Source organism: Anabrus simplex, chromosome 14 (assembly GCF_040414725.1).
Source record: "Anabrus simplex isolate iqAnaSimp1 chromosome 14, ASM4041472v1, whole genome shotgun sequence".
In the NCBI taxonomy this organism is placed as follows: domain Eukaryota; kingdom Metazoa; phylum Arthropoda; class Insecta; order Orthoptera; family Tettigoniidae; genus Anabrus; species Anabrus simplex.
The window spans coordinates 8,004,895-8,031,851 of record NC_090278.1 but is presented as its reverse complement, the minus strand read 5'-3'; the positions used below and the strand labels follow the sequence as shown (position 1 = coordinate 8,031,851).

General features: G+C 40.6%; 1 protein-coding gene across 1 annotated transcript in view; it reads right to left on the bottom strand.

The window, feature by feature from the left end:
- The window catches only part of LOC136885355 (nephrin-like), a 424,800-nt gene that overhangs the window by 32,929 nt on the left and 364,914 nt on the right, over window positions 1-26,957 (bottom strand). The window contains exon 8 of the mRNA XM_068230401.1: window positions 130-305. Coding sequence (XP_068086502.1) covers window positions 130-305 — 176 coding nt within the window. The remainder of the gene's footprint in view (window positions 1-129; window positions 306-26,957) is intronic.

Below are 26,957 nucleotides of genomic sequence, written 5' to 3'. Positions count from 1 at the left end.
CTAATAGCATTTTTTTAAAATCATTAGAATTAATTCGATTACTTCTGTTCGGTTACTTCCAACCCTGCCAAAGACGTATGCGACAATACTGGCAAGCTTAGACACTACTGCACTGTCGTGTATACTGACCGTGATATTGTGAGCAATCAAGGCGGCAGTGGAGTCTCCAGGCCTCAGTGGTACACGATCTGTTAGCCAGATAGCTCTGTCAGCAGCGGGATTGGCGCAGAACTCCACCGTAAGGCTCAGTGGTTGACCTGTGATTGCTGTCAACGTCTGGTTGGACGGATACACGGCTGGAGCACCTGTAACATTACAAATTCCATCAAATCACAATTTCAAGTATTTTGATAAGGTTTTCTTCGTGATTCAAGTGTGATAATACGACAAAAAATATTTTAATGAATGAATCGTGGGAAGAATACATTTTTATAGCAATGAAATGACACACAAATATACATTAACGGGGATGTGGAAGGGAATCACAATCCAAGGAGTGGATATCAAGACTCTGAGGTTTGCGGACGATATTTTTATCTGAGACTGCAGAAGATCTGGAGGAATTGCTGAATGGTATGGATACATTATTGGAAAAGTAGTACAAGATGAAAATAACTCCAAAACAAAAGTAATGGTGTGCAGTTGAACGAAGTGAGGTGATGTAAGTAATATTAAATTAGGAAGTGAAGTCCTAAAGGAAGTAGATGGATATTGTTACTTGGGCAGTAAAATAACTGACGATGGTAGAAATAAGGAGGACATAAAATTCAGACTAGCACAAGAAAGGAAAAGCTTTCTTAAGAAAAGAAATTTGTTCATTTCGAAGACTGATACAGGAATCAGAAATACGTTTTTGAAGACTGATATAGGAATCGGGAAGACGTTTTCGAAGACTGATATAGGAATCAGAAAGAGTTTTCGAAGACTGATATATGAATCAGAAAGACGTCTTCGAAGCCTGATACAGGAATCAGAAAGACATTTTCGAAGACTGATATAGGAATCAGAAAGACGTTTTCGAAGACTGATACAGGAATCAGAAAGACGTTTTTGAAGACTTTCGTTTGGAGCGTGGCATTGTTTGTAGTAGGCAAAGCATTTCTCTTCTGTGCAGTTTGATCTTAAGGGAAAAAATACGACACACCTGTAAAAACAGTAATTTTGCAGTATTTAGGAGAGAGATTCTGGGGTTATATTTGGTTGTATCATATATGATACGTTCGGGACTATACCAAGCATTGTAAGACCACATTTCAAACGCTTCTATTCCTTTTATTTCTGAGCTAGTTAATATTGTTACGGGGTTACCCGTGGAACAGCAGAGGTGAAAGAAGGTGCGGGCTGGAATGGGTCTAACTACAAGGCCGAAAGATGAATTAAAATTTCAATAAAGGTTATATTTTCAGAACTTAACAATTTTCATATAGACTTTCAAAATTCAACAAGTAACAAATCAACAACAAGCCAAAAATCAGGTACAAGGTATAATTTATAAACCAGAGCACGAAAGCACAAGTTTTAGGGGATCATTACAAGATCTGGGCTTCGAGCCCCAAGTTTTATAATTCCTGAGCTCTCAGCTCACAACCACAAATTACCAAAGGGCAGGAAACCCCTAATTACATGGAACACTTGCTCCCACCTAGTAATGTCAAGCCTCCTAGAGGCACCTTTCAAAACACCAGAAAGAGCTGACCCGCTCTCAATCTTTCAAGCCTATTAAAGGCAATACTATACTTTACAATCACTTGCCATCGAGGCACAACTTACAAGAATTAAACAGGGGTATCTCGTACCCAGCCTACTGGGCCTTCGTTGAAAAAGAATAGGATAAGTAAATGGCCCAAAATGCAAAGCAGAATGGAAGCGTGTACTTGCACTCCTACATGAACACTTGTTAAAACCTAAGGGGCACTAGGCCGATTAAACAGTGGCTATTCCCACACTAGAGAGGTGACTCGTATAAGAAAATTTTAATACATTAAGAGTAGAAAATCGGTTATGAAAACGTAGTCACCTCAAATCAAAAAATGAAGGGGAGCTCGAGAGGTTAAAGCACTCTCTATCCCCGATTTACAGTTAAAGTAATAAGAAAATTTTACATAAGCCGGCACTAAGTTACATTTCTAGACAGGTAAGTTACATTGAAAAGGTTTCGGACCTTCCCCGAGGGTTAAACTGCTGAGCTAGCAAGAAATAAAGATGTTAAACGGCCATTACCTTTGTTCAAGAGCTACTGCCCGAAGGAAGAGGCGCTACCCGCCCCCTGCTATACTTCCATACACTAAGCTAGATGTTGTTGAAGCGGCGAAGAGCCGTGAAAATCAGCAGTTTTATACCCTCGTGGAAGATTCTAGACCTTTCGTGAATAATTAAGACACACCCACAGGCGTTTATTGGCTGACTAAAATTTACACATCAAAATTGGAGAAGAAAGACTCGATAGGCTGAAAATTAATAACAGAAATTATTGATTGGCTAACTTCAAAACTGGCGGAAAGAAAGATTTATATTGCCAACCCACAAATGAAAGAACGAAATTAGTAAAGAACAAACTTATGAATACAAAATTTCTTCAAATAAAGTTCTACCACTTCGCACCAGGGTGCATGGTCATAGCTTTGTAGAGACATCTATCAGATAATGTCCACACTTCTTGATAATTAGTAAACAAAAGCAGTTCGAAATTAACAGAGTGACATCTTCTGAGAAACTGTTGAGATAATTCAGTTTTTAAAGTTCAGAGTTTCTGCTATAGGGGAGTACTTTACGGCGGAAAATTCAAAAGTGCGGCGTAGAGGTGTACCAACCGGTACAAATATATACAGAAGAATGTTGAAGGTGAGATGGATGGATCGAATCAGAATGAAGAGATACTGAATCGAATTGGTGAGAGGAGATCGATTTGGCTAAATTTGACGAGAAGAAGAGATAGAATGATAGGACACATATTAAGACACCCAGGACTTGTTCAGGTTGGTTTCTGAAGGAAGTGTAGGTGGTAAGAACAGTACGGGTAAATCAAGGTATGAATATGGCAAACAGATTAGAGCAGATAAAGGATGCAGTAGTCACGTGGAAATGAAATGGTTAGCACAGGGAAGGGGGGTATGGAGGGCTGCATCAACACTTAAAAATTTATCCAGGTCTTCCTCTTTCTAATCCCTTATTAGTTTTCCCTAATGCAATTTTTAAAGCTCTAAATGCATGATTACGGCAGCGGTTCCGCGTATATAGCGCAAGTCCACGCCCCATTATCTCACACTATCAGACAAAATTAGCTTCAAAGTTCTTTCGGACTATCATTTGTAGTAGGCAAAGCTTTTCTCTTCTGTTCAGTTTGATCTTAAGGGGGGAAATAGGACATACCTGTAAAGAAAACAGTATTTTTGCAGTATTTAGGAGAGGGATTCTAGGGTTATGTTTGGTTGTATCATATATGATACGTCCGGGACTATACCAAGTTTTGTTACTTACACCATGCAGCCACCTCTACCTTGCAATAGTAGAAGACACAGCAATATTACAAACATGTTTTTGTTTGAGTCATCAGTTCCATAGACTGGTTTGCAGCTCTCCATAAGACTTATCCTGAGCTAATCTTTTCATTTCTACGTAACTATCACACCCTTCATCTGCTCTAACCTGTTTGTCATATTCATACTTCGGTCTACCCCTACCGTTCTTACCGCCTGTACTCCCTTCAAAAACCAACTGAACAAGTCCTGGGTGTCTTAAGATGTGTCCTATTATCTATCTCTTCCTCTGGACAAATTTAGCCAAAGCGACCTCCTCTTGCCAATTCGATTCAGTATCTCTGTATTTGTGATTCGATCTATCCATCTCACCTTCAGCATTCTTCTGTAACACCACATTTCAAACGCTTCTATTCCTTTTCTTTCTGAGCTAGTTATCATCATCCATGTTTCTCTTTCGTACAATGCAATGCTACAGACGAATTTCTTCAAAAACATCTTTCTAATTCCTGTATCAATGTTTGAAGTGAGCAAATTTACTTAAGAAAAACCTTCCTTTCTTATGCTAGTCTGCATTTTATGTCCTCCTTACTTCTGCCATCGTTAGTTATTTTACTAGCTAAACAGTAGTACTTCCTTTAAGACTTCATTTCCTAATCTAATATTTCCTGCATCGCCACGCTTCATTCGTCTGCACTCTATCACCTTTGTTTTGGGTTTATTTATTTTCACCTTGTACTAGTAGCGGCGCTAAGAAGCTCTGGGCACCCCGGAATAATTGAAAATGGGTCCCTCGTATCCTGATAAGGAAAGTTACAACTTTATTTCGTAGTACAGTGTTGTATATTAATACAATGAACAACAACGATGCAACAATAATAATAATAATAATAATAATAATAATAATAATAATAATAATAATAATAATAATAACATAGTTTAGTTTTCAGATCCGAAGGAAAAATAATACACTTATATGGTACGAACACACACACAAGAAATGCATATTCCAATTACAGTAACCAAAACACGCTGACCGTCACTGTATTAAGAAATAATCTCGTTCCTAGGACCAAATAATTTACAACTCAATCGTCCATCGTAGGCCTACTTAGCCACACTGACTGCCGAGAGTTATAAACAGACTCGAAACTTCAGTAATTAGAGTTTACATGTTATCGCATATACTGGGTTCTCAGAGCTGGCTAATTATTTCAAAAGCCGTGTTGATTGTTGTGAGTGGCAGCAAGGGATGGTTATCATTGGAAAAAGTTTGGAAACCCACATTCTTTCAGAAATAACTACCGTTCTCCTATCGACGAGAGAAGCTCTGCACTACGACGGCCTAAGTTTGGAATACTCCTCTGTACGTGTGCTGTAGCTTTATCAAATTGTAAAATCACTCTTCACTACTGAACTAAGAAACAGTCAAGGGCCCTCGGCCACTGTTTTCTACTCCTTCTCAAAGACTCTGTCCATACCATTCAACCATTTCTCTAGGTATCTCAGGGTTTTGATTTCCTCTCCTGGGAGCGTGATTCTTTCTTTGGCTGACACCTTCATTTTTCGAAGTGTTGGATCCCTTCAATACCTGAGGTTCACTCAGCCTACACCAAAAATGAGTACCAGGTTAATTCCTGGGAGCAAAGGCGTCCGGGCGTAGAGCTAACCACTCTACCCCATCACGTGCCGAGTTTAACAATGGTGGAAGCCTTTAATTTTTTATGTCCGATTAGTGTTAATAGAGGGTGGTTGCCCAGTTGTATTCCCTCTTAAAACAATAATCATCACCACCACCTCCATCCAGTAACGCCCTCCATTGATTTTTCAGATAGGCTTACATCCTTTCTTCCCGCTGCTTAACAGCCTTATATCATCTCCCGGTTCATCAAGCGCACGACGCTCTTTAGACATCCAATCAAGCATTCGTTTGTTCCATTAATACAGATTTTCTACTCCGCTTCTGTCTGCTGTCCTCAGCAGTGAAACGTAATAAAGAAAGTAAGAGAGAGCTTAATGAGGACAGCCACGGATCAAGACATGGGTTTCAACTCACTGACTGGTTACTGAAACATGTTATAGGTCATTCCATGGACCCACAAGGAGTGAACACACACCCTCTGAGACACTCATAACTCCTGGTGATTATATTGTATTATGAAAGAAAGAACAAAGATGAGGCATATCTTGCATATGAGTTATTAAAATAACTACTTAATATTTTCTATTTGATATATGCATTCGTTATGCCTTTGCTGGCGGGACCTAGTGTTTACAGTGCACTATGTTTTCTGGTATAGGCTAGAGCAATCTTGTTACTTTCATTGATCTGTCTCAGTCTTATCCTTGGCTTTGACAATATGAAAGTGACTGAGGTATGAGCGATGCTAGTAATGCCATTCTTCACGCAGCCAGTCCCCGCTATGAATGGTGTGAAAATGCTGCTCATAGGGTCGGTTGATGCATGCATTTCAGTGGCCTTGGCAGACTGATATCTAATAGCAACTTCTGACTCGGTGAGGAAAACATCGGAAAACTACCTCACTCCTCATTTCCCTAGTACGCCTCTTCAGTGATGCCTAGGCCATGTTGAGGATCCAACCAGCTTTAGGGCTGAGGACTGAACTACATACATTTGCATTCGTATGGAGGAAGCATAATGGCGGAAACAGCTATCGCTATGTTGCCTTCCTTCATTCTTCCTCCGAGTTGCTCTGGTACGTGTTACTTAGTGAATCGCCCGTGACTTCTCGCTGTTGAAGAGAACATGTGCAATAACCTTGATTTATTTATGTTGTGGCTGAGACTGTTCATAAAAATAAGACAAGAACAGCTACTTAGAAGGAACAAAATCAAACTGTGCATAATGAACTTAATTACCTTTCTCGAAATAATAGAGATAAAAGTCTCGGCTGCGTGATTACAAGAAACTGCTGAAGCAACAGGCTTTTCTGAGAGGACCATTGCTGCTGTAAAAGCCTATATAAGCCCCATCTAAACCCATTGTACCTTAGATTGCATAAACTTATTTTGCAGTTTAGTTGTTCTCCCTCTTATCTTGAAGTTAAATGCCACCGTTCCTCTTTAAGCTGTATAAAACAAAATTGTCCCCCTAGAAACCAGCAGTCCCCTTCCTAAAAATATTTAACAGCTTAATTTCTCCCTGAGGGGCTGCCTGCCCGAGGCGGTAAAGGCGTGCTCGGTTCGCCCGGAAGGACGTGGGTTCGAATCCCCTTCACGAAGTCGTAAAATTTAAGAAACGAGATTTCCACTTCCGGAGGTGCATATGGCCCTGAGGTTCACTCAGCCTACACCAAAAATGAGTACCAGGTAAATTCCTGGGGGCAAAGGTGGCCGGGCGTAGAGCTAACCACTCTACCGCATCACGTGCCGCGTTTAACAATGGTGGAAGCCTTTACCTTCCATTCCTCCAAGGGCCTTCATGGCCTCTACGGAGGTGACTTCGTCTTTTAGTTTCTCCCTACTGTTATATTGAATACTAAGTTCCACAAATGTATGCGCTGTCGTTTACCCGTGGTGCTGTTAAGCAGAACCGTTCGATATAGCACGGCCGACTTGATGCGTCGCTCTAGCTAGGGAGCGCAGCGAGGGATCCAGCCGGCCATGGATATAGCAACATTGTTGTCCAGAGAGCAATACTGTTTTCTTAACATGGAATGACCTATAGAAGAAAGTATTTGGACTAGTTATTCACGCAACTGTCACGATTTTTTTTTTTTTTGCTAGGGGCTTTACGTCGCACCGACACAGACAGGTCTTACGGCGACGATGGGATGGGAAAGGCCTAGGAGTTGGAAGGAAGCGGCCGTGGCCTTAATTAAGGTACAGCCCCAGCATTTGCCTGGTGTGAAAATGGGAAACCACGGAAAACCATCTTCAGGGCTGCCGATAGTGGGATTCGAACCTACTATCTCCCGGATGCAAGCTCACAGCCGCGCGCCTCTACGCGCACGGCCAACTCGCCCGGTACTGTCACGAAAAGTGATCTTTTACGTTACGAGTGAGATGTTTATGGAATTTCTAAATGAGTAACGTAAACGTATCTCTTTAGTGGCTGTTGTGTACAGCATACTATGTTGTATTTGCCGGCCCCGTGCTGTAGGGGTAGCGTGCCTGCCTCTCGCCCGCAGGCCCCGGGTTCGATTCCAGGCCAGGTCAGGGATTTTTCTCTCGACCTGCGGGGTGGTTCGAGGTCCACTCAGCCTACGTGATTAGAATTGAGGAGCTATCTGACTGCGAAATGGTCGCCCCGGTCTCGAAAGCCCGGAGTGACGGCCGAGAGGATGCGTCGTGCTGACCACACGGCCCTCCTAATCTGCAGGCCTTCGGGTTGAGCAGCGGTCGCTGGGCAGGCAAGAGCCCTTTCAAGGGGCTAAGTGTCGGGGGGGGGGGTTGGTGAATTTACTTATTTCAAATCAAAGCTTTTTTTCAGGGGTGGAACGTGATAATTTTATAAATTATTGTATGTGAATTATTTTGTGAATAGTCTATAGAAAATATGTGAAGATATTTATTGGTATGTTTGTGTACAGGAAGTACCGTGATGATGTTACAGACTTTCAGGTATGATGAAGGACGACAAATGGATCAATTTGAGATGAGGGACCGTAGTCCGGAAACGATCGAGTCAAAAGTTAAGCAACATTTTACTCATGTAAAATGCACGAGTTTCACAAGCTGCTCCATTTACAACAAAGGTTCGAAATGGCCTCCCCCTGCGCCAATACAGGCATGGCATCGTCGCACAAAGTTCTATTGTACCCGTTCGAATATCCCCGATGTCGTGTGAACAGCGCCTGAGGCAGCGAGAATTCTTACCAAGAGATCCTCTTCAGTCTCGACAGCTGTCTCATACACAAGGCTTTTCAGATGACCTCACAAGAAGAAATCAATTGGAGTGAGATCAGATGAATGAGCAGGCCACGAAACAAGAACTCCTCCATCATGTTTATTTCATACTATGGTAAATTGACTTATTTTAAACTAAAGCTCTTATCAGGACGTGGAACGTGATGATTTTGTGAATTATGTGAATTATTATGTGAATAGTCTGTAGAAAATACGAGATGTATATACACGTTATTTAATTTTCTATTGTATCACCTGTAATTAGGACATCCTACAGATGATAAATCAATAAATTCGAAACAAATATATTCTATAAAAGTTTGATTACAGGTTCAACCAACTTTGCGTAATCATAAAATCAAGTCATTAAATGATCACTCCAATAATAGCAGGCGAAGGCTCCGCAGCATTCGCTATAAATAGGTCAGATAACTCGTCTTGATATTCCTGTCGTAGTCATATTGTTTTGCCTGCCCTTTTCAGTGGTTTTATAAACATTCAATAAGAAGCGCACCGCAGTTCGTAATCGGAATTCATCCATTCTGACGTCATCATGCCATCTGTTTCGTGAAATGTCTATCCATATATTCGCTTTTTTATCTGCAGGGCCTTCGCTCTTTTTAATGTAGCTAGGTTATCCTTCGATAGGTGTTCTCAGATAATGTCTAATGCGTCGCAAAAATGCTAATGCAAATAACCTGAATGAGCATACACTTTTAAATAATTCCCCCCTATTCGCTCTACTCACATAATATCTGACAACACCTACTCATTAAATTGCTTTTATAATAATAATAATAATAATAATAATAATAATAATAATAATAATTTATATTTATATTTATATTTATTTATAACTTATCTAAAATACAATTGCAAATATGCAGTAGGATATTATACATTATCTTTGCAATTATTTACACCTGCAAAGCACTTGATGTGCTTATCTGCCGGTGTAGTTGTTTCACATTTATATACAATGTTGCAATCCTTACTGTTTACAACATTAATAAGGTATGTATATTTACATTAGCATTGTAATTTTGTCCTGTGTTGTGAGTTTTTCTTAATCCCTGAAAGTATCACTCAAAGTAGATAAGTCTTTGGTACATTTTTCATTCATGAACAAATATTTAAACTGTAATTTTATTATCTATGATCCATAGTTTCACATGTTTTTTTAGTTGATATTTGGTTTTCAAGTGTGTCAATTCTGAGGGCAACTTGTTCAAAAATTTAGGAACTACAACTTGCAGTGTTCTGGATCCATATTTGTTGTAGTACCTCATGACCTGAAAATAACTTATATGCCTCAGTCTTGTTCCATGTGTATGTTCATTAACAATTCTATATTGTGGCTTCCAGTAATTTTCTTTAATTATGTTGTACATATATAGTTGTTTAACTCTCAAGAACCTTTCCTTCTGGTACATCCATGTTAACATATCCTCACTTAAGCTAAATATTCCTCTGTTTTCATACCAAAAGAATGCTTTGACAGTGCGATTTTGTAACATTTGTACCATGTTTATGTCTGTAACAGAAGCTGATCCCCATACACTTACACCATATGATATAAGTGACTCAACAAGTGAATGATAAACCAATTTTAAGCTATCATGAGGTATTATATACTTAACCATTTGCATTTTGAACAAGCTTAGCCTCAGTCTTTCACACAACTTATTAATATGTTGCTTCCATGAAAAATATCTATCTATTATTATACCTAAATATTTCATGTTATCAACTTCCTCTATTACATAGTCACAATTGCATGATTTTTGTTCACCATCGTGAATGCACTGAACTGAATGGCCTGTTATTTTAATGTTTTCTCTTTGCATTTTTGGGGTAGTAATGTACAAGACTTTTGTTTTTGAAGTGTTAATTATTAGACCCTTATCATGGCACCATTCTTGAAAGTAGTTGTACTCCATTTGTAAATGCTTCTCTGCTACTTTTGGGTTTTTATGTACTGATACAATTAGTTTATCGTCTGCATACATGAAATATTTACATTTTTTAAAACATGAGCTTATATCATTGACAAAAATAATATACAAAATGGGTCCTAGGATACTTCCTTGTGGAACACCTCTTTAATAGAAGTTATTTCTCCATATATATTATCAATTTTTACCCTATACGTTCGGTCAGTCAGATAACTTTCAAAAACTTTTAGTGGTGTTCCTCTTACCCCAATTTTGCTTAAGGCTGCAATAATTTTTTCATGGGAAATTGAATCAAATGCCTTTGAGAAATCAATAAACATAGCTAAAATGTGCATACCTTGATTTAGCTTCCCATTGATCAAATTGGAGAATTCCTCAAGAAGATTACTTGTACCCTTGTGTTTTTGATAAGCGAATTGATGTTCATCAATAATTTTAAATTTTTCTAAATATGAGATTAGGTGATCAGCAATGTATCTTTCAACTGCTTTACCTATAGTTTGAAGAATAGATATCTGTCTATAGTTTGCATACTGTAAATGTGAACCTTGCTTGTAAATAGGTCTCACTATGGCAGTCTTCAGATCCTTTGGGAAAATACCTGTCTCTATTATTTTATTGATTAGCTTCTGTATTACTGGTGTTATTATGTCTATGTTATCTTTCAGATGTTTAACTGTTAATTTATCCATGCCTGGTGATTTATTTATGTCCATCCCTTCAATTATGTGTGCTATATCTGCTGTACTTGCTAGTGGTAGATAAAATGATGAAAGTCTCTCTGTATTAGGTAATGGTCTTCGTTGTACTCTACATTCATGTACTACCTTGTCTAGCTGTTCTGAAGATGTTTTTGAAAAGTTATCAACTATATTTTCTAGTGAGTCTTGCCTTCCTAAATAATGTCTTACCGTTTCTTCTATTGTCCATTTCTTTTTAGTCTTTAGCACATTATTTAATACTTCCCAAGTTTTCTTCATGTCCCCTCTACAACTTTCAAACTGCAATCTGTAATACTTTCTTTTTGCTCTTTGAATATCAGCTATTATATCATTCCTCATTCTTTTATATAACCTCCTTAAATTTTCCTTATTTTCTGGATTTAAATTTGATGCATTTTTCCATCTTTTGAAAAGTCTGTCCCTTTCTTTGATTTTTTCTATTATAGCACCCGTCAGCCACGGTTGAGAGTCTTTCCTTCTCTTCTGTTTTTTTGTATCCTTCGTTTCAATAGTTGCCTTGTTAACTGCATTGCAAATCTTCATGTATATATCATCTGAACTCATGTTCTCATTTATTTCTTTTGCAATAATTTCTATTTCTGTTCTTAACATGGATTTACTCACCCTTTCCTGTATGTTATCTATAACTTTTTCATTTGGAATAATAATAATAATAATATATAAATTTATTCAATTAGTTTTTAAGTCCATGTTACATCCAATGATTCTACGCATTTGTATACACACTTCTTGCACACCATTTACGGTACCAGGACCGCCTCCATCTGGTCCATCATTGTTTGCAAGTCCTCCGTCCACAACTCGTTATCCAAGTTGCCTCGTCTGAAGTCGATTAGCACACTCTCACATGTTCTTTTTAGTACAATGGTCTGTAGGTAGGCCTGTAGCTGTTTGCTCACTTCCAATTTGTCCATGTGCTTCTTGAACAAGTTGGTAACTAGCCCGTCCCATGTTATTACCACAGGGACCATCGTCACCTTGGCCCCATTGTACATAAGTGAGAGTTCGTTGGCTAGCATCTCGTACTTTCTTCCTTTAGTGGTTTCGGTCTGTTTCAGGATATTTTTGTTTGTGATTCCAACTTCAATTAATAGGATTTCATTCTTTACAAGGTCATGTATCATCAGATCCGGTTTATTGTGTTCAATGCGAAGCTCAGTCTGTATGATGACGTCTGACTTTATTCTAATTCGCTGATTGGATATGACATTTTCAACTTTATAGTTCTTTATTTTCTTAGAATTATTCAGCCCATACTTTTTGGTGAACATGAAATGCAAGCATCTGACAACATCATTGTGGCGTTTCTTGTAGTCCAAATTAAGCATTCGTCCACATTGTGTTGCCAGGTGATCTAGTGTCTTATTGCCCTGGTTGCAGTGTGGGCACCTCTGGAATATACTCCCATGACTAAAGAAGATGTTTCTGTCTTGTATCTTACAGAACATTCCTTCTTCCTGTGGAGATATATTCCCCCTCATTAGCCATAACGATGACTGTTTTACGTCAACAAATTTCTCCTGTTGTTCACGGAACAATGTGGAATGCATTGACTTAGCCATGATTCGATCCATTCGCATCTGTTTTTGTTTCTGTTTAACTACTTTTACCGTGACATTGTTTCCTTCCTCAATTAGGTACTTCCGTTTCAAATGTTCTTCAATCAGTCCAAGATGGGTTGCATTTCTTCTTTCACTTTCTGCGATAAACTTCGTTCTTGTGTTTGTTGCCAAATATTTACATAGTTCTAGTAAAATCAATTCGGCCTTCTCAGAAATATTTTGTAGTCCTCTTCCTAACTCATGTCTTTTCAGGTACAGTCGTTCCATATTACCTGCTGTTCTGACGATATTATGCTCTCTCAAGATTCCTCTCACCTTCAGATCAATGTTGTTAAATTCTTCGTGCTCGTACGGGATCAGGCCAATATAATAGTTAATAGTTGATAACGCGTACTCATTTATTGCTGCAAACAGGTTTCTCGCGTTCAACTTTGTTTGGCATACATTTGTTACCCGTGATTCGATCTTGTTGGCTATGATAACTTTATTCTCGGGTTTAATTACATTTCTCGAGTCTTCTAATATTCCTAGGTATTTGTATCCTTCCACGTCATTTACCTTCTCTCCAAAGATATGGTTCGAATTGATATTGTTCGCTGACTTTTGCTGATTGATTGTAAAACCCATGTTGTTGAGACATTGATTCGTCCACTGGCTCAGCTCGTTCAATGTCTGCACATCTTTGGCGAACAATTTAATGTCATCGATGAAAATGAGGTGGTTGCACTCAATTCTTCCATGTTCATCTGCTTGGATCTTCTCGCAGTTCTTATTTAGAATTATGCTTAATGATTCCATAGCAATTACGAACAACTTGGGTGATAGAGCATCTCCTTGTAATATTCCTCTATTTATTTTCACGTCACCGACCACTTTATTTCCACATATTAATGTTGTTCTCTGTTTGTCAAGTGTTCTATTGACAAATTTAATGATGTTTTCTGGCATATGTATCTTCCGTAGGCATTCAATTAGGTATTCATGTGACAACGAATCATATGCTTTCTGAATGTCCACCCAAGCAGTACACAATTTATTATTGTACTTTTCATTTATGGTTTTGCTTATAAGTGCTTGTTCCTTAGCGCCTTGACATCGGTTGCGTGTTCCCATTTGATTACTTGAGATAATATTGTTCACGTCACAGAAATCATTGACTATTACCGTGAACACTTTGCTGATTAATTTGAATAAATTTGAAAGGCATGTAATTGGCCTCAGGAGCTGCGGTATGTTTGCATTCGGGACTTTTGGAATCAAATATGTTATCCCAGCATAAAGCTCTTCATCGATCAAGTCTGGGTTTTGGATTATTTCGTGGATTAGTTGTTCTAACCTCTCATGTAGTGCATACATTCTCTTAATAAAGTAATTATATACAAAATCAGGTCCTGTTGCTTTCCAGTTCGCAAGGTACTTTATACAACTGGATATGACCTCTTTTATCTTATCTCTATCCATATCTACCTCCACTTCCGCTGGACTTAGTTCTTGGATCAGTTGTTCATAATCTTGTCTTTCATCATATTGCCAAATTGTAGTCCAAAAGCGTTTGGTTTCTTCAAGATTAATATCTTCACTTACTGTAAATCTGTCGCCTTCAAGGTCACGATAGAAGGTCTTCCTATTAAACTCAAACTTTCGGTTTGTGTTTCTAGATGCTATACGATTTTCAGCTATCACTATCTTCTTCTTGTAAATAGCTATTTTCTCAAGAATCATATCACGCATCTTCTGAATATCACTACTCTTGTTTGAATGAATTCGATTTTCTCTACACATTCTAATCAACTCTTTACTTGCTCTTTCATTTGGGCGGTGGGCATCAATTATTTCCAATTTTCTATTCAATTTGTTGATCTTGGTTTCGATAGAGCTTTTCCAGACAGATGCCTTCTTTTCTTTAGCTGTCACCATCTCATACGTCTGTTGGCATGCATACAACACATCATTCATTTCGGCGATCGTGGTTATTTGCTGTTCTACTCGTTCCGATTTTATGATTACATTCATCATTTCGAATATTTCTTGATTTATTTCCTGGCTAAATAATAATAATAATAATAATAATAATAATAATAATAATAATAATAATAATAATAATAATAATAATAATAATAATAATAATACCGTTCCTTACTTTATTCACCTAAATTATTAATTTTGCAATCATCCATATTACATAAAAGTACATTTAACATGGAGTAGGTCAATAACCTCTCTCCCCTCTCCAATGTTGATGGAAGGTTCCACAGCACTCCAGCCGCTCCGCCCCACTTCTCCCTCCCCTCTCCACTGTACAGTATACTCGATTCAATCATCAAATAGGAGAAATCCACATCGCTATACAAGGCCCCTCCCATTCTTTCCCTCCCCTCTCCACGCGCAGCGTGCCTCACCAAAAATTTTCCATGACCACAGTCCTGAAATAGTGTTTGGTGACAACGGACTTAACATCGGCAGTCTAGATAAGTACGTAAGTTTTCATTATATTAATACTTGTATATATTTTTATTTTTGTCATTACTGTTTCATGTTATCACTAAACGCTACGTAAACAATACTGTACATATATAAGATTGTTTTAAAAGTGATTTAGATAGTATCTGAGGATGATCTTGTAGAACGAAACATGTCATTCTTTGTATGTAAGTGTGTTTTTTACAGGTATGTTTATAGTGTTATGATTTAAATTGTATTTCCTGTGTGTTTGACAGACTGGAAAGCCTTTGTTACATTTAACTAAGTCAACACTGGAAAACATGGCTTCATTCTTAACAACAACAAAGAATAATGCGTATGTCATGATGGGGTCTGTTTGTATGTAGACTTTTCCTCTTAGCAGCATGTAAGTTATTAGGAACGCTCTGACATCTGTTGAATATATATGGAAGCTGGAAAAGGTTAGAGAATCAAAGAGTATATTGTATATATTGTGTATATTGTAAGGCTTGACAGGTAGTAATCAAACATTCCATTCAAAGACAGTGTTGCCAACTTAGCGGATTTTCCGCCAAATTTCGCAGAATTAGAAGACTGTCGGCAGAGAAATATGTCATTTAGCGGACAGCGGATTTTTCGGCGGAATTCTAGATTTATTACAGCGGAATTTAGGGTTTTATCCATTATACGTTTTTTTTTAATTTGCACAGTAGTCTTTCTACGAGCTATTCCGCATTTCTTGTCAGGACCTAGCAGTCACATGAGGATAACATGTTATTTGGATTTGATGTTATGAGATCATGGTATCGTAAATTTGTAATGCGTGGGGATAGGGTGCTTATCTCTTAGTTGACGAATGACGACAGATAATGAACTGTGAGGGAGTAGCATTTATATTTATGATATGAAGGAAGACCGTTTAATAAACTGGCCTGTTCTGTGTGTGTGGACCTTGAGGTAGGGGATTCACCTAGTTTGCACCCGGCACTAAAACGCCTACAAGTTTTATCTCGCCGGCTTCGAGACATGGAGTTAATCCCAGTGAAGCTCACAGATCAGGTGAGTGCAGATATTTACTTTATTACTATTATTATTATTATTATTATTATTATTATTATTATTGTTCATTATTTGAGATTGGAGAGCCTCCGTGGCTCAGACGGCAGCCCGTCGGTCTCTCACCGCTAGATATCGTGGTTAGTGGTGGTGGTGGTGATTATTGTTTTAAGAGGAAGTACAACTGGGCAACCATCCTCTATTATCGTGGTTAGTAGTACAACTGGATGGTTCGGCGGTCGCCTCCGCCTCCGGGCTCCCAGGGGCCTCCTCCACCACCGCCACCCGAGGGGCCTGCTCCTCCTCCCGCGGGAAATTTGAATTGGTAAACAAAGCCACGTGCTTTTTTTGACAGCCACGTGCCTTTTGACAGACAACAACGCATCGCTAACCTCAGTACTGCCATCTTGACGAGCCTAAACCTTAGTGGTACCAACTTAACGTAACTAGCGCGAGATTTGAATCGGTAAACAAATCCACGTGCTTTTTTGACAGCCACGTGCTTTTTGACAGACAACAACGTATCGCAAACCTCAGTACTACCATCTTGACGGGCCTAAACCTTAGTGGTACTAACTTAACCTAACTAGCGCGAGATTTGAATCGGTAAACAAATCCACGTGCTTTTTTGACAGCTGACATCCGCCATCTTTAATCAACAGATCACAGTGCTGGCCTCTTTAGCTACATATCTTTGAAATGTGGTGGTGGATAATTTGAAAAATGCTTTTTGACAGCAGCCATCTTTAATCCAGAGAGCACCGTGCTGCCCTCTTTAGCTAGATACCTTTGAAATGTGGTGGCTGGCAATTCCACGTGACAGCAGCCATCTTTAATCAAGAGAGCATCGTGCTGCACTCTATGTGGTGGCGGCAATTTGAAAAATTCTACAAACTCACGCGCTTTTTTGACACATGTTGTATTGAGTAAAGTGTTCGATTCTAGTCTTGATCACTTATTTTGTGTTCTGAACACATCAATCAATGTTCTGATCACATGTATCGAGTACAGTGTTCGATTCTAGTCTTGATCACTTATTTTGTGTTCTGAACACATCAATCAATGTTCTGATCACATGTTGAAGTTAACAACATCGATTACAGTGTTCGATTCTAGTCTTGTTATGTTTCAATCTGATCTTCTTAGAACAAGGGTATCCCCTGACATGTTCTAAACACATGATGTATTGATTACAGTGTTCGATTCTAGTCTTGATCACTTATTTTGTGTACTGAACACATCAATCAATGTTCTGATCACATGTTGTATCGAGTACAGCGTTTGATTCTACTCTTCTTATGTTTCGCAAGTCTAAACATGCACAATAATGTTATCGCTGCACACGCTTGCCTTCGCGATGCAGGTTTAAACTTGTTCGATATAAAGGTATGCCTTGACATAAGAGGCAAAGGAGGAGGAGGTAGAGAAGGAGGAGGAGGAGGAGAATGATAAGGCCTTAACAGCTTATGTATAGTCGCCATTGTTTAAAGATGACACCTGTCAAAAGAATTTTTCAAATTATCCGCCATTACATTTCAGCTAAAGAGGGCAACAGAGTGCTCTGTTGATTAAGCACATAGAATTTCAAATTGCCCTCCACCGCATGCATAACAGCAGCCGTTATCTTGCGCAGTAGCCTCTAAGCTGGCTTTCTTCATAAGAGTAGCCGTCATCTTGTGCGAGCACCCCTAGGCTGTCTCATAAGGAGCTATGTATAGTCACCATTTTGTGTCCGCCATCTTGCGTAAGCATCCCTAGGACGTCTCAAGCCATCTTGTGTCTCATAAGAGCAGCCACCATCTTGTAGAATTAGATAGCTGCCAATGCCAAAGGGCTTAAGTAGGAATCGAACCGTTGATCTCATCATTAGACTATGTTTTTCTTGTTCCTGATACTGCGAACCTTGGTATTTGGCGGAAAATTTTTTGTCCGTTTTGCTCTACGATGCACCGTTTTCGAGATATTTAACATTTTGCATTGTAGCTCTAAATTTAATGAATCGAACTAGCACGACACGTTAGCCTCTAAGCTTGCTTTCTTCATAGGAGCGGTGGCCATCTTGCGCAAGCACCCTTAAAGCGTCTCATAAGGAATTGTGTATAGCCGCCATCTTGCGCAAGCATCCTAACGGCGTCTCAAGCCATCTTGTGCAAGGACCCTTAAGCCGTCCCATAAGAGCAGCCGCTATCTTGAGCAAGCATCCCTAGGGCATCTCATAAGGAGCCATGTATAACTGCCATCTTGCGCAAGCATCCCAAGGGGTCTCATAAGAACCTATGTATAGCAGCCATCTTGCGTAAGCACCCTTAAGGAGTCATGTGTAGCCACCATCTTGTGCAATTAACGTCGAGAGATGGCTGCTGTAGAATTTTTCTTTTTAAATTATCCGCCACCATATTTCAAAGGTATGTACCTAAAAAGCGACGCACTGAGGTTTGTGATGTAAGATGGCGGGTGACAGCTGTCAAAAAGCACGTGAGTTTGTTTCCAAACAAGAGCACGTGGAATTTTTCAATTTGCCGCCACCACATTTCATAGGTATCTAGCTAAAGATGGCAACACGATGCTCTCTTGATTAAAGATGGCGGATGATAGCTAACAGAACTTTTCAAATTGCCCGCTACTACGTGCTTAAGGTAGTAGCCATAGAGAGGGCAACACGGTGTTCTGTGGATTAAAGATGGCGGATGACAGCTGATGAAATTGCCAGCATGATAGCAGCACGGTGCTCTGTTGATTAAAGATGGCGGATGACAGCTGTCAATAAAGCACATGGCTTTGTTTCCAAACAAGAGCACGTGGAATTTGCCGCCACCACATTTCAAAGGTATCTAGCTAAAGAGGGCAGCACTGTGCTCTGTTGATTAAAGATGGAGGATGATGGCTGTCAAAAAAGCGCGTGAGTTTGTTTCCAAACAAGAGCATGTAGAATTTTTCAAATTGCCGCCACCACATAGAGTGCAGCACGGTGCTCTCTTGATTAAAGATAGCTGCTGTCACGTGGAATTGTCTGCCACCACATTCCAAAGGTATCTAGGTAAAGAGGGCAGCACGGTGCTCTCTGGATTAAAGATGGCTGCTGTCAAAAAGCATTTTTCAAATTATCCACCACCACATTTCAAAGATATGTAGCTAAAGAGGGAGCACTGTGATCTGTTGATTAAAGATGGCGGATGTCAGCTGTCAAAAAAGCACGTGGATTTGTTTACCGATTCAAATCTCGCGCTAGTTAGGTTAAGTTGGTACCACTAAGGTTTAGGCCCGTCAAGATGGTAGTACTGAGGTTTGCGATACGTTGTTGTCTGTCAAAAAGCACGTGGCTGTCAAAAAAGCACGTGGATTTGTTTACCGATTCAAATCTCGTGCTAGTTAGGTTAAGTTGGTTTCACTAAGGTTTAGGCTCGTCAAGATGGCAGTACTGAGGTTAGCGATGCGTTGTTGTCTGTCAAAAAGCACGTGGCTGTCAAAAAAAGCACGTGGCTTTGTTTACCAATTCAAATTTCCCGCGGGAGGAGGAGCAGGCCCCTGGGAAGGCCTCCCGGGTGGCGGTGGCGGAGGAGGCCGCTGGGAGGGTCCCTCGGGTGGCGGTGGTGGAGGAGGCCCCTGGGAGCCCGGAGGCGGAGGCGGCCGCCGAACCATCCAATTATACCACTGTGGTTCAAATCCCGGTGACTCCAAGTGAGATTTGTGCTGGACAAAGAGGAGGCGCGACAGGTTTTTCTCCGGTTTTCCCTGTCATCTTTCATTCCAGCAACACTCTCCATTATCATTTCGTAGCATTTATTACTCATTAATAAATCTCCTTGGGAGTGGCGACCCCATTGTAATTACAGCCTATATATGTTTCATTCATTACATTCCTGACCCGGTCAATGATTGGAAAACAGGTTGTAAGTTTTCATTTTCATTTGAGATTTCTTAGCGGAATTTTGGCGGATTTTTATTAGTATTTAGCAGATCTTGAAAATATAAGTTGGCAACACTGTTCAAAGACATTACTAAGGATGAACAACACATATATCAGAATATCAATGAAAGTGTTAGTTGCTTAGCAACGCGCTAAGTACAAAATGTATTGCGCGTTAGGGTAAGCCTTCGCCTGCAATTACTGGAGCGATCATTTGATAATTTGATTTTATGATTACTCGAAGTTGATTGCACTTAGGGGCCTATCATTATCTCATGATTCATTGGCAGGTAATTCCGGAGAGGCAAATCGGTCCAGCAGAACGGACGGATTAGCCAAAACTGTGTTTTTTAGTACACTCTTTTAATAAATAGAATTATTTTGATACGTCGCGACGCTAATTTTTAATGTTTGATGCATGATGGACGTTTCCTTGTTTTCTTGTTCGTGTCTTGCTATGAAAGATACGTGTACATGGAGTTGAGTTGTAATAAAACATAACAATCAGTAGCGGCGGATAGAGGGGCAAGGGGTGGGCGAAGGCATTTTTTGGAGAAAACATTACATTTTTATTCTCTTTTAGCTGAGTGAAACTAGGATTTATAGGACTCATTAAAACAAGCAATTTGAGCACGCCATGTAGTCTTATCAGTTAATTATTAACAAGGGGCTGCCTGGCCGAGGCGGGAAAGGCGTGCTCGGTTCGCCCGGAAGGACGTGGGTTCGAATTCCCGCCAGGAAGTCGTAAAAGTTAAGAAACGAGATTTCCACTTGCGAAGGTGCACATGGCCTTGAGGTTCACTCAGCCTACACCAAAAATGAGCGCCAGGTTAATTCCTGGGGGCAAAGGCGGTCGGGCGTAGAGCTAACCACTCTACCGCAACAAGTGCCGAGGTTACGGAGAGTGGAAGCCTTACCTTCCACCTCTCCAAGGGCCTTCATGGCCTGTACGGAGGTGACTAAGACTAACTAATTATTATTAACAAAATTAGCGGAAATACGCAAAACATATCGTTCGTCGCAGCGCCTCCTGATTCACCCGCTTGCCGAGTGCATTCGTCAGTGTGGCAGTCTCTTTAGTGTCTGTTAGTTTCTTATTGTGTAGTCAAATACTAAATGATTTTTAATTGTATAATAACGCCAGTTGATGCAGGTGTAAATGGTGTTTCTTTGGTGACAGTTTTATTGTATAGTACTGAATCAAAAAATCTCAAAAGCTATTATTACCGCACTTAAGTTGGTGAACTGTCAATCTTTTCCTCTCTGTCGAAATTCGCTCAGAGAGCATCCAAAAACTTTTCTTTGGAATTTTTTCCGTTACGTTATAACGTTTTCATTCCCACCCTGAAAGGGGTGGGGCGGGCCCCTTAGAGAGTGACGCTCTCGCTCGGGCCGGGAGATGTGAAGAGAGCAGTGCGATGTGGCTGGATGAAGAGGATGGGTAAAGCGATGTGAATATTTATTAGGAAGAGAAGATAGGTTCTGTTGGTTATGAAGATGGGAAGAAATGGACGTTTATACGGGAGAGCTTAAAGGGAAGTTGCGGGGAAGGGTGAGGTGTTAAAGTGTGGAGGCGATATGATACAGTATAGTTGTGAGTTGTCGGAGATGTTCGAGAGTTGGCAGCGGTGGGAAGGAAATATGAAATGGGGGAGATGGTGGACGGACGTTGTGGGGTGGTTGAAAAGGAGGATGGTCAGGCCGGGTGCGGCGACGTGGTGTGGTGAGGGGATGTCTTGATTGTGGAGGGGAACGAGAGGGTTCGACGTTATGGAGATGACCGTAGATGGGGGCATCGGTGGCGATGAGATGGTCGACGGCTGTTGCGGTGGGTAGCTGTAGGCGCACTAAGTATGTTGGTCCCGTGGAGTTGAAGATCCGAAACGCCCTCCGGATTGGTATGGCGTGAAGGCGTAGCTGGCGTTGGACTTCTGTTACGGAGATGAGTGGGTCGACGCCGCGAACGACGCAACTGAATACTGTGTTGGTATCTGATGTTGATGGCGTTGATGCTGGTTGACGGGCGGCCAATGCGGATGCGGCTGGATTTGACGGTGTCGTAGATGGTGGCTGTGCAGACGAAGAGACAGGTGGTGAACTGCGGCGCAGAAAGCGAGGAGGTAGTGGCACGGAGAAAGATGAGGACATAAGTGGTGTAGGATGGGAAAACGTGATACTCGTCAGAGGGTGGGAGAAAAAGGTGAGGGCGGAAGTCGTTGTGGTGGTAGTGGTGGTGGTGGTCGTCATTGTTGAGCGTAATAGGGAGGCTGACATCCAACTAGGAGTCGGCCGTTATGCTGATTCAGGTCGGCGGGAGCTGTTATTATAGATGTGAAGAAGCCACCCGGCCGATCAAAAGACTCTGGAGGTGCTGCTACGAAGATACGTTTTGAGAGTTGCGCGGATTTTTTTCTTCCAGTTCTGGAATCAAGTAATCCTGGTGAGTATGCCATACAATAGAACCATACCATACTCTAGTTGGGGTCTTACCAGAGGCTTATATGCCCTCTCCTGTACATCCTTACTACAAACCCTATGCGAGTAAATACCCGTATTAGCTGGGCAGCAGACTGAGAAATATTATCAACGGAACAACAACCAGTAATAATAATAAAGGTGTGGCCTCAGCTAATATGTGCAGACGCCATCTGGCTGTCTGCTAGTCAGTTTCGACGTTCCGTTTTACTCTAGGTCCACTAGGTGGCAGACCGAGTAAACGGGAACTCTCTTGGGCGCCAGTGGCTGAGATTTAATGAATTTTGTCGGGTAGACACCAAATGTGACACCAGAGATTTTACATGCCGACATCGTACGACATGAAAGGAAATGGCGTATGGGTTTTAGTACCGGGAGTGTCCAAGGACATGTTCGGCTCGCCAGGTGCAGGTCTTTGGATTTGACTCCCGAAGGCGACCTGCGCGTCATGATGATGATGATGATGATGAAATGATGATGAAGACGACACACACACCCAGCCCCCGTGCCAGCAAAATTAACCAATCATGGCTAACATTCCCGACCCTACCGGGAATCGAACCCGGGACCCCTGTGGCCAAAGACCCGCACGCTAACCATTTAGCCATGGAGTCGGACGTTTCATTTCATTTTTTTCATCGTACGACATGGAGTGTCGAATGGACTTTTTACCGCCCTTCAAAAATCCGACTGCCTCTGCCCGGTTGGAACCCACTATCTTGGGATCCGGAGGCCGACATTACCTCTGATCCACAGAGGCAGCTACCCAACCAGTGTGGATTTGTTATGGGCTGTAGCACCATTGACTCAAAACATACCATTCACGTACTGATAGAAAAAAAAACAGAGAGAGAGAGAGAGACAGAAGAGTGTACACATGCCATTTCTAGACCTAAGAAGGTATTCGATCGAGTCCCACGCTCTTCGCTGTCGTCGAGTTCCAGGAGTACCGGTTGAGCTGGGCACATCTTCTATACCGTATCACAATATCATTAGTGTTGTCCGGTGTCCAGCCCGAATTTCTCCAGTTTTTCATATCTCTGTGGGTGTAAAGTACACCACGGCTCTGTTCTATCACAACTATAATTCATCTTTTGCATGCATAGAGCAACATCTGATATACAGACACCGCACCCCTGGAACCTTCTCCATGCGGATGATGGGGTACTTGCCCAAGAATCACGCCTCGAACTCCAGCACCTGGTGCAAACTCGGACGGATAGACATCCTCAACATCGAGAAGACTGAATACCCAGAATGTGGTTCCCAAACCAGTGGTACCATCCAAAATTAACGGTTACTACCTGGAGAAGACCATGCACTTTAAACACCAAGGTTCCATTGTCACCTCAAACTGTGCCGGAAATTTGTCCCCCAGGTGTTCTTTTTGCCCCGCCTGTAAATCTATCGACACGAGGCTTCAACTACCAAAGGAGTGAGCTAGTATCGAACCTGCCAAGCTGGGCTCAGAAAGCAGAAGCCTTAACTAACTGAGCTACCCATTCCGGCAATAATAATAATAATAATAATAATAATAATAATAATAATAATAATAATAATAATAATAATAATAATAATAATAATAATAATAATAAAAATTATAATACCCTTGTCCCGTTTCTGTACGGGATCGGGTATAAAGTGAGGTGAATATTCGTTGCGAGTTTTTACGACCAGATGTCCTTCCTGACATCAACCTCATTAGAGGCGTTAATGAGGTGAATGACGATATATATGATAGTAGGAACGGAGACGTTGAAACTCGGTGCCGGCACATAGCCTACTCCTCTCGAATAGCATCAAGGGTTCTGCTCAAGGCTTGAACGATTCGCCATCAACAGCGTCATATGCGCACTGCGGAGATTTTTTGAATAGAATCCAGGCTTTTGGCATGCAATCTGGTGATTATAAATTGTATACTACTACCTTCCCTACCCTGCCTGCCAGTCAGTGGTGAAAATTTTTCGACCAACGGGACTCGAACCGGCTAGACTTCAACGCCATAACGACCATGACCACCAGGCCGGCTAGTAATAATAAGCAAATAAGGAGAGAATCTCAAAATTACAGAAGGCCTATAGACTCACCTGGAACAGATATAACAAAACATTAATATGCAGGAATGCAAAATTAAGACATTGCAATTCAGATATCAAACATGAAGCACGATAGTGTACGCCTCGGAAACCTTGATCATTGGAGACAGATCACTTATTTAAGAAATAGAGAAACAGGAAAGGAAAATACTGAGTCTACTCAGAGGGAATCTAGGTGAAACGGAAGTCTGAGTTTTATCAGCATTCTGAAAAGAGAAGAAGAGAGACATTTGAGATGTGGATTTGGCGAAGAATTGAAGGTGTAAAGTCGGAAGGTAAAATATCAAATGAGGAAGTTCTGAAGAGAGTGGGAGAAGTGAGGATCATGCTGACCGTAATCCAAAATAGGAAGAAAAACTGGATTGGACATATTCTACGACACGACACTTTACTACGAGTAGTAATTGAAGGGACGATAACAGGAAAACGAGGAAGGAGAAGGAAACGATATCAGTTATTAGAAAAAGAAAGGAAGAATATGCAGAAGTGAAGTAAAGGGCACAAGATCGAGAGATATGGAGGTCACAGCCATAATCGGACCTGCCGAATGGAAGAACAACCTATGATGATGACCATCAGGAAAGGGCGCTTAAAGTTCAGAATGAACAATGACGGACTCACCAAAAGGATTCTCAACCTTGCCCTTTCAATGAAAGTCAGGAACAACTTGCTTAGTGAAATAGGAAAAGACCTTCAGGAAATTGGCATCCCACAGGAATTTGTTCCAGATCGACTCCAATTCAAAAAAGCAATTAACAACTATAATTTTGCTGATAAATGAATATCAGGACCAACAAACCATGCACTGAAGAACGGAAGCAAATTGTCAGCGCCTAGATAAGAGATTTTGGGAGAAGAAAAAATCAGCATCAGTTAAGTAAGTTCTATCGCGCACCAAAAATGGGTATAACGCTGTAAAAAGAAAATCCAAAGTTATAGCCCTTCAGGCAAGCAACTCAATGTTGAACACATCCTAGGGATATGAGGTACGAATTTTAGGTACATAAAATATAATAAAGCATGAGAATATATTCTTTATTTATGCCTAAGAATTACAGTCCTTTTCTTAATCAGCATTATCCGGTTGATTAGATTAGCAGTTCGCTATTTTCTACAACCACGAGCGCTAGTGTGAGTCAGTGCAGAGTTTCACTTATCTCCTTATGACTACATTCGGTGTGGATATTTTTAAAAAAAATCAAACAAACGCCCGAGGGTATTGAACCAAGGAACACATTACGGAAAGAATGATGTAAATAAGTTAATTTGGCTAGAATTTGCATTAAAACGAAAACTAGTAAAGAAACAAGCGATTTAAACTGTTTTTTCTGGAACTGCATTTAGGCCGCAAGTAATTTTCAGAATTTGTTTTTTAGTTTGATAGAGCTATCGAAGACTCAGGATTTGAAACCTTTCCCGGCCCTTTGGCCCTTCAGCTTTCCGCACAATTGAGGAAATTGCTTAATTTTACGTTTTACGTAAAATGGGGACCCCGACTTTGTCTGCTAAAATATGCTTTCAACATTAAAATATTAAAAAAAGTACGGAGCACAATAAATCATATTTATGACACAATATGACACAATAACCTCACCACTGTCCGGCTCTATGGCTAAATGGTTAGCGTGCTGGCCTTTGGTCACTGGGGTCCCGGGTTCGATTCCCGCGAATTTTAATCACCATTGGTCAATATTTCTCTGGCACGGTGGCTGGGTGTATTGTCGTCTTCATAATTTCATCATCATCATCATCACCATCATCATTATTAAGCGCAGGTCGCCTACGGGTGTCAAATTCAAAGACCTGCACCCGGCGAGCCGAACATGTCATCGGACTAAAAGCAATACGCCATTTCATTTTTACCTCACCACTGAGATACGGGTACACTACATAGGGGTTGAACCTCTAGAATTATTAATTGAGCTCACAACCGTGTGTTGTTATGACGCCCACCTAACGATCTGTCTCCCCTCTGATCACATCACCGATGTAATATCAGTGAGGTGGAGTTTACATACAAAGCCCCCCGCACTCTCTGCTCATTTCCAGACACATTGCACCTCACAGGGGACTTAAAAAGTCACGGCTTTCGACACGAGTATTAAACACTGAATGGCTGGAGCTATACTTGTGCTGTTTATAACAACGAGGCCGCATAGCTTGCATGGCAATGGGTGTGATTTGTACAGCAAATAAATAAATAAATAAATAAATAAAATGGTGATAGGCTGTCACTATTGAAACTGCCGCGGGGTTTTGAGAGTTCCGTAGACTTACTAATTAGAAATAAAATACAAATATTATGTGGATAATACATTTTATTCAGTAGAATATGGTACACTTGGAATGTGGGTAATAAACCCCCTGTAGGTGGGC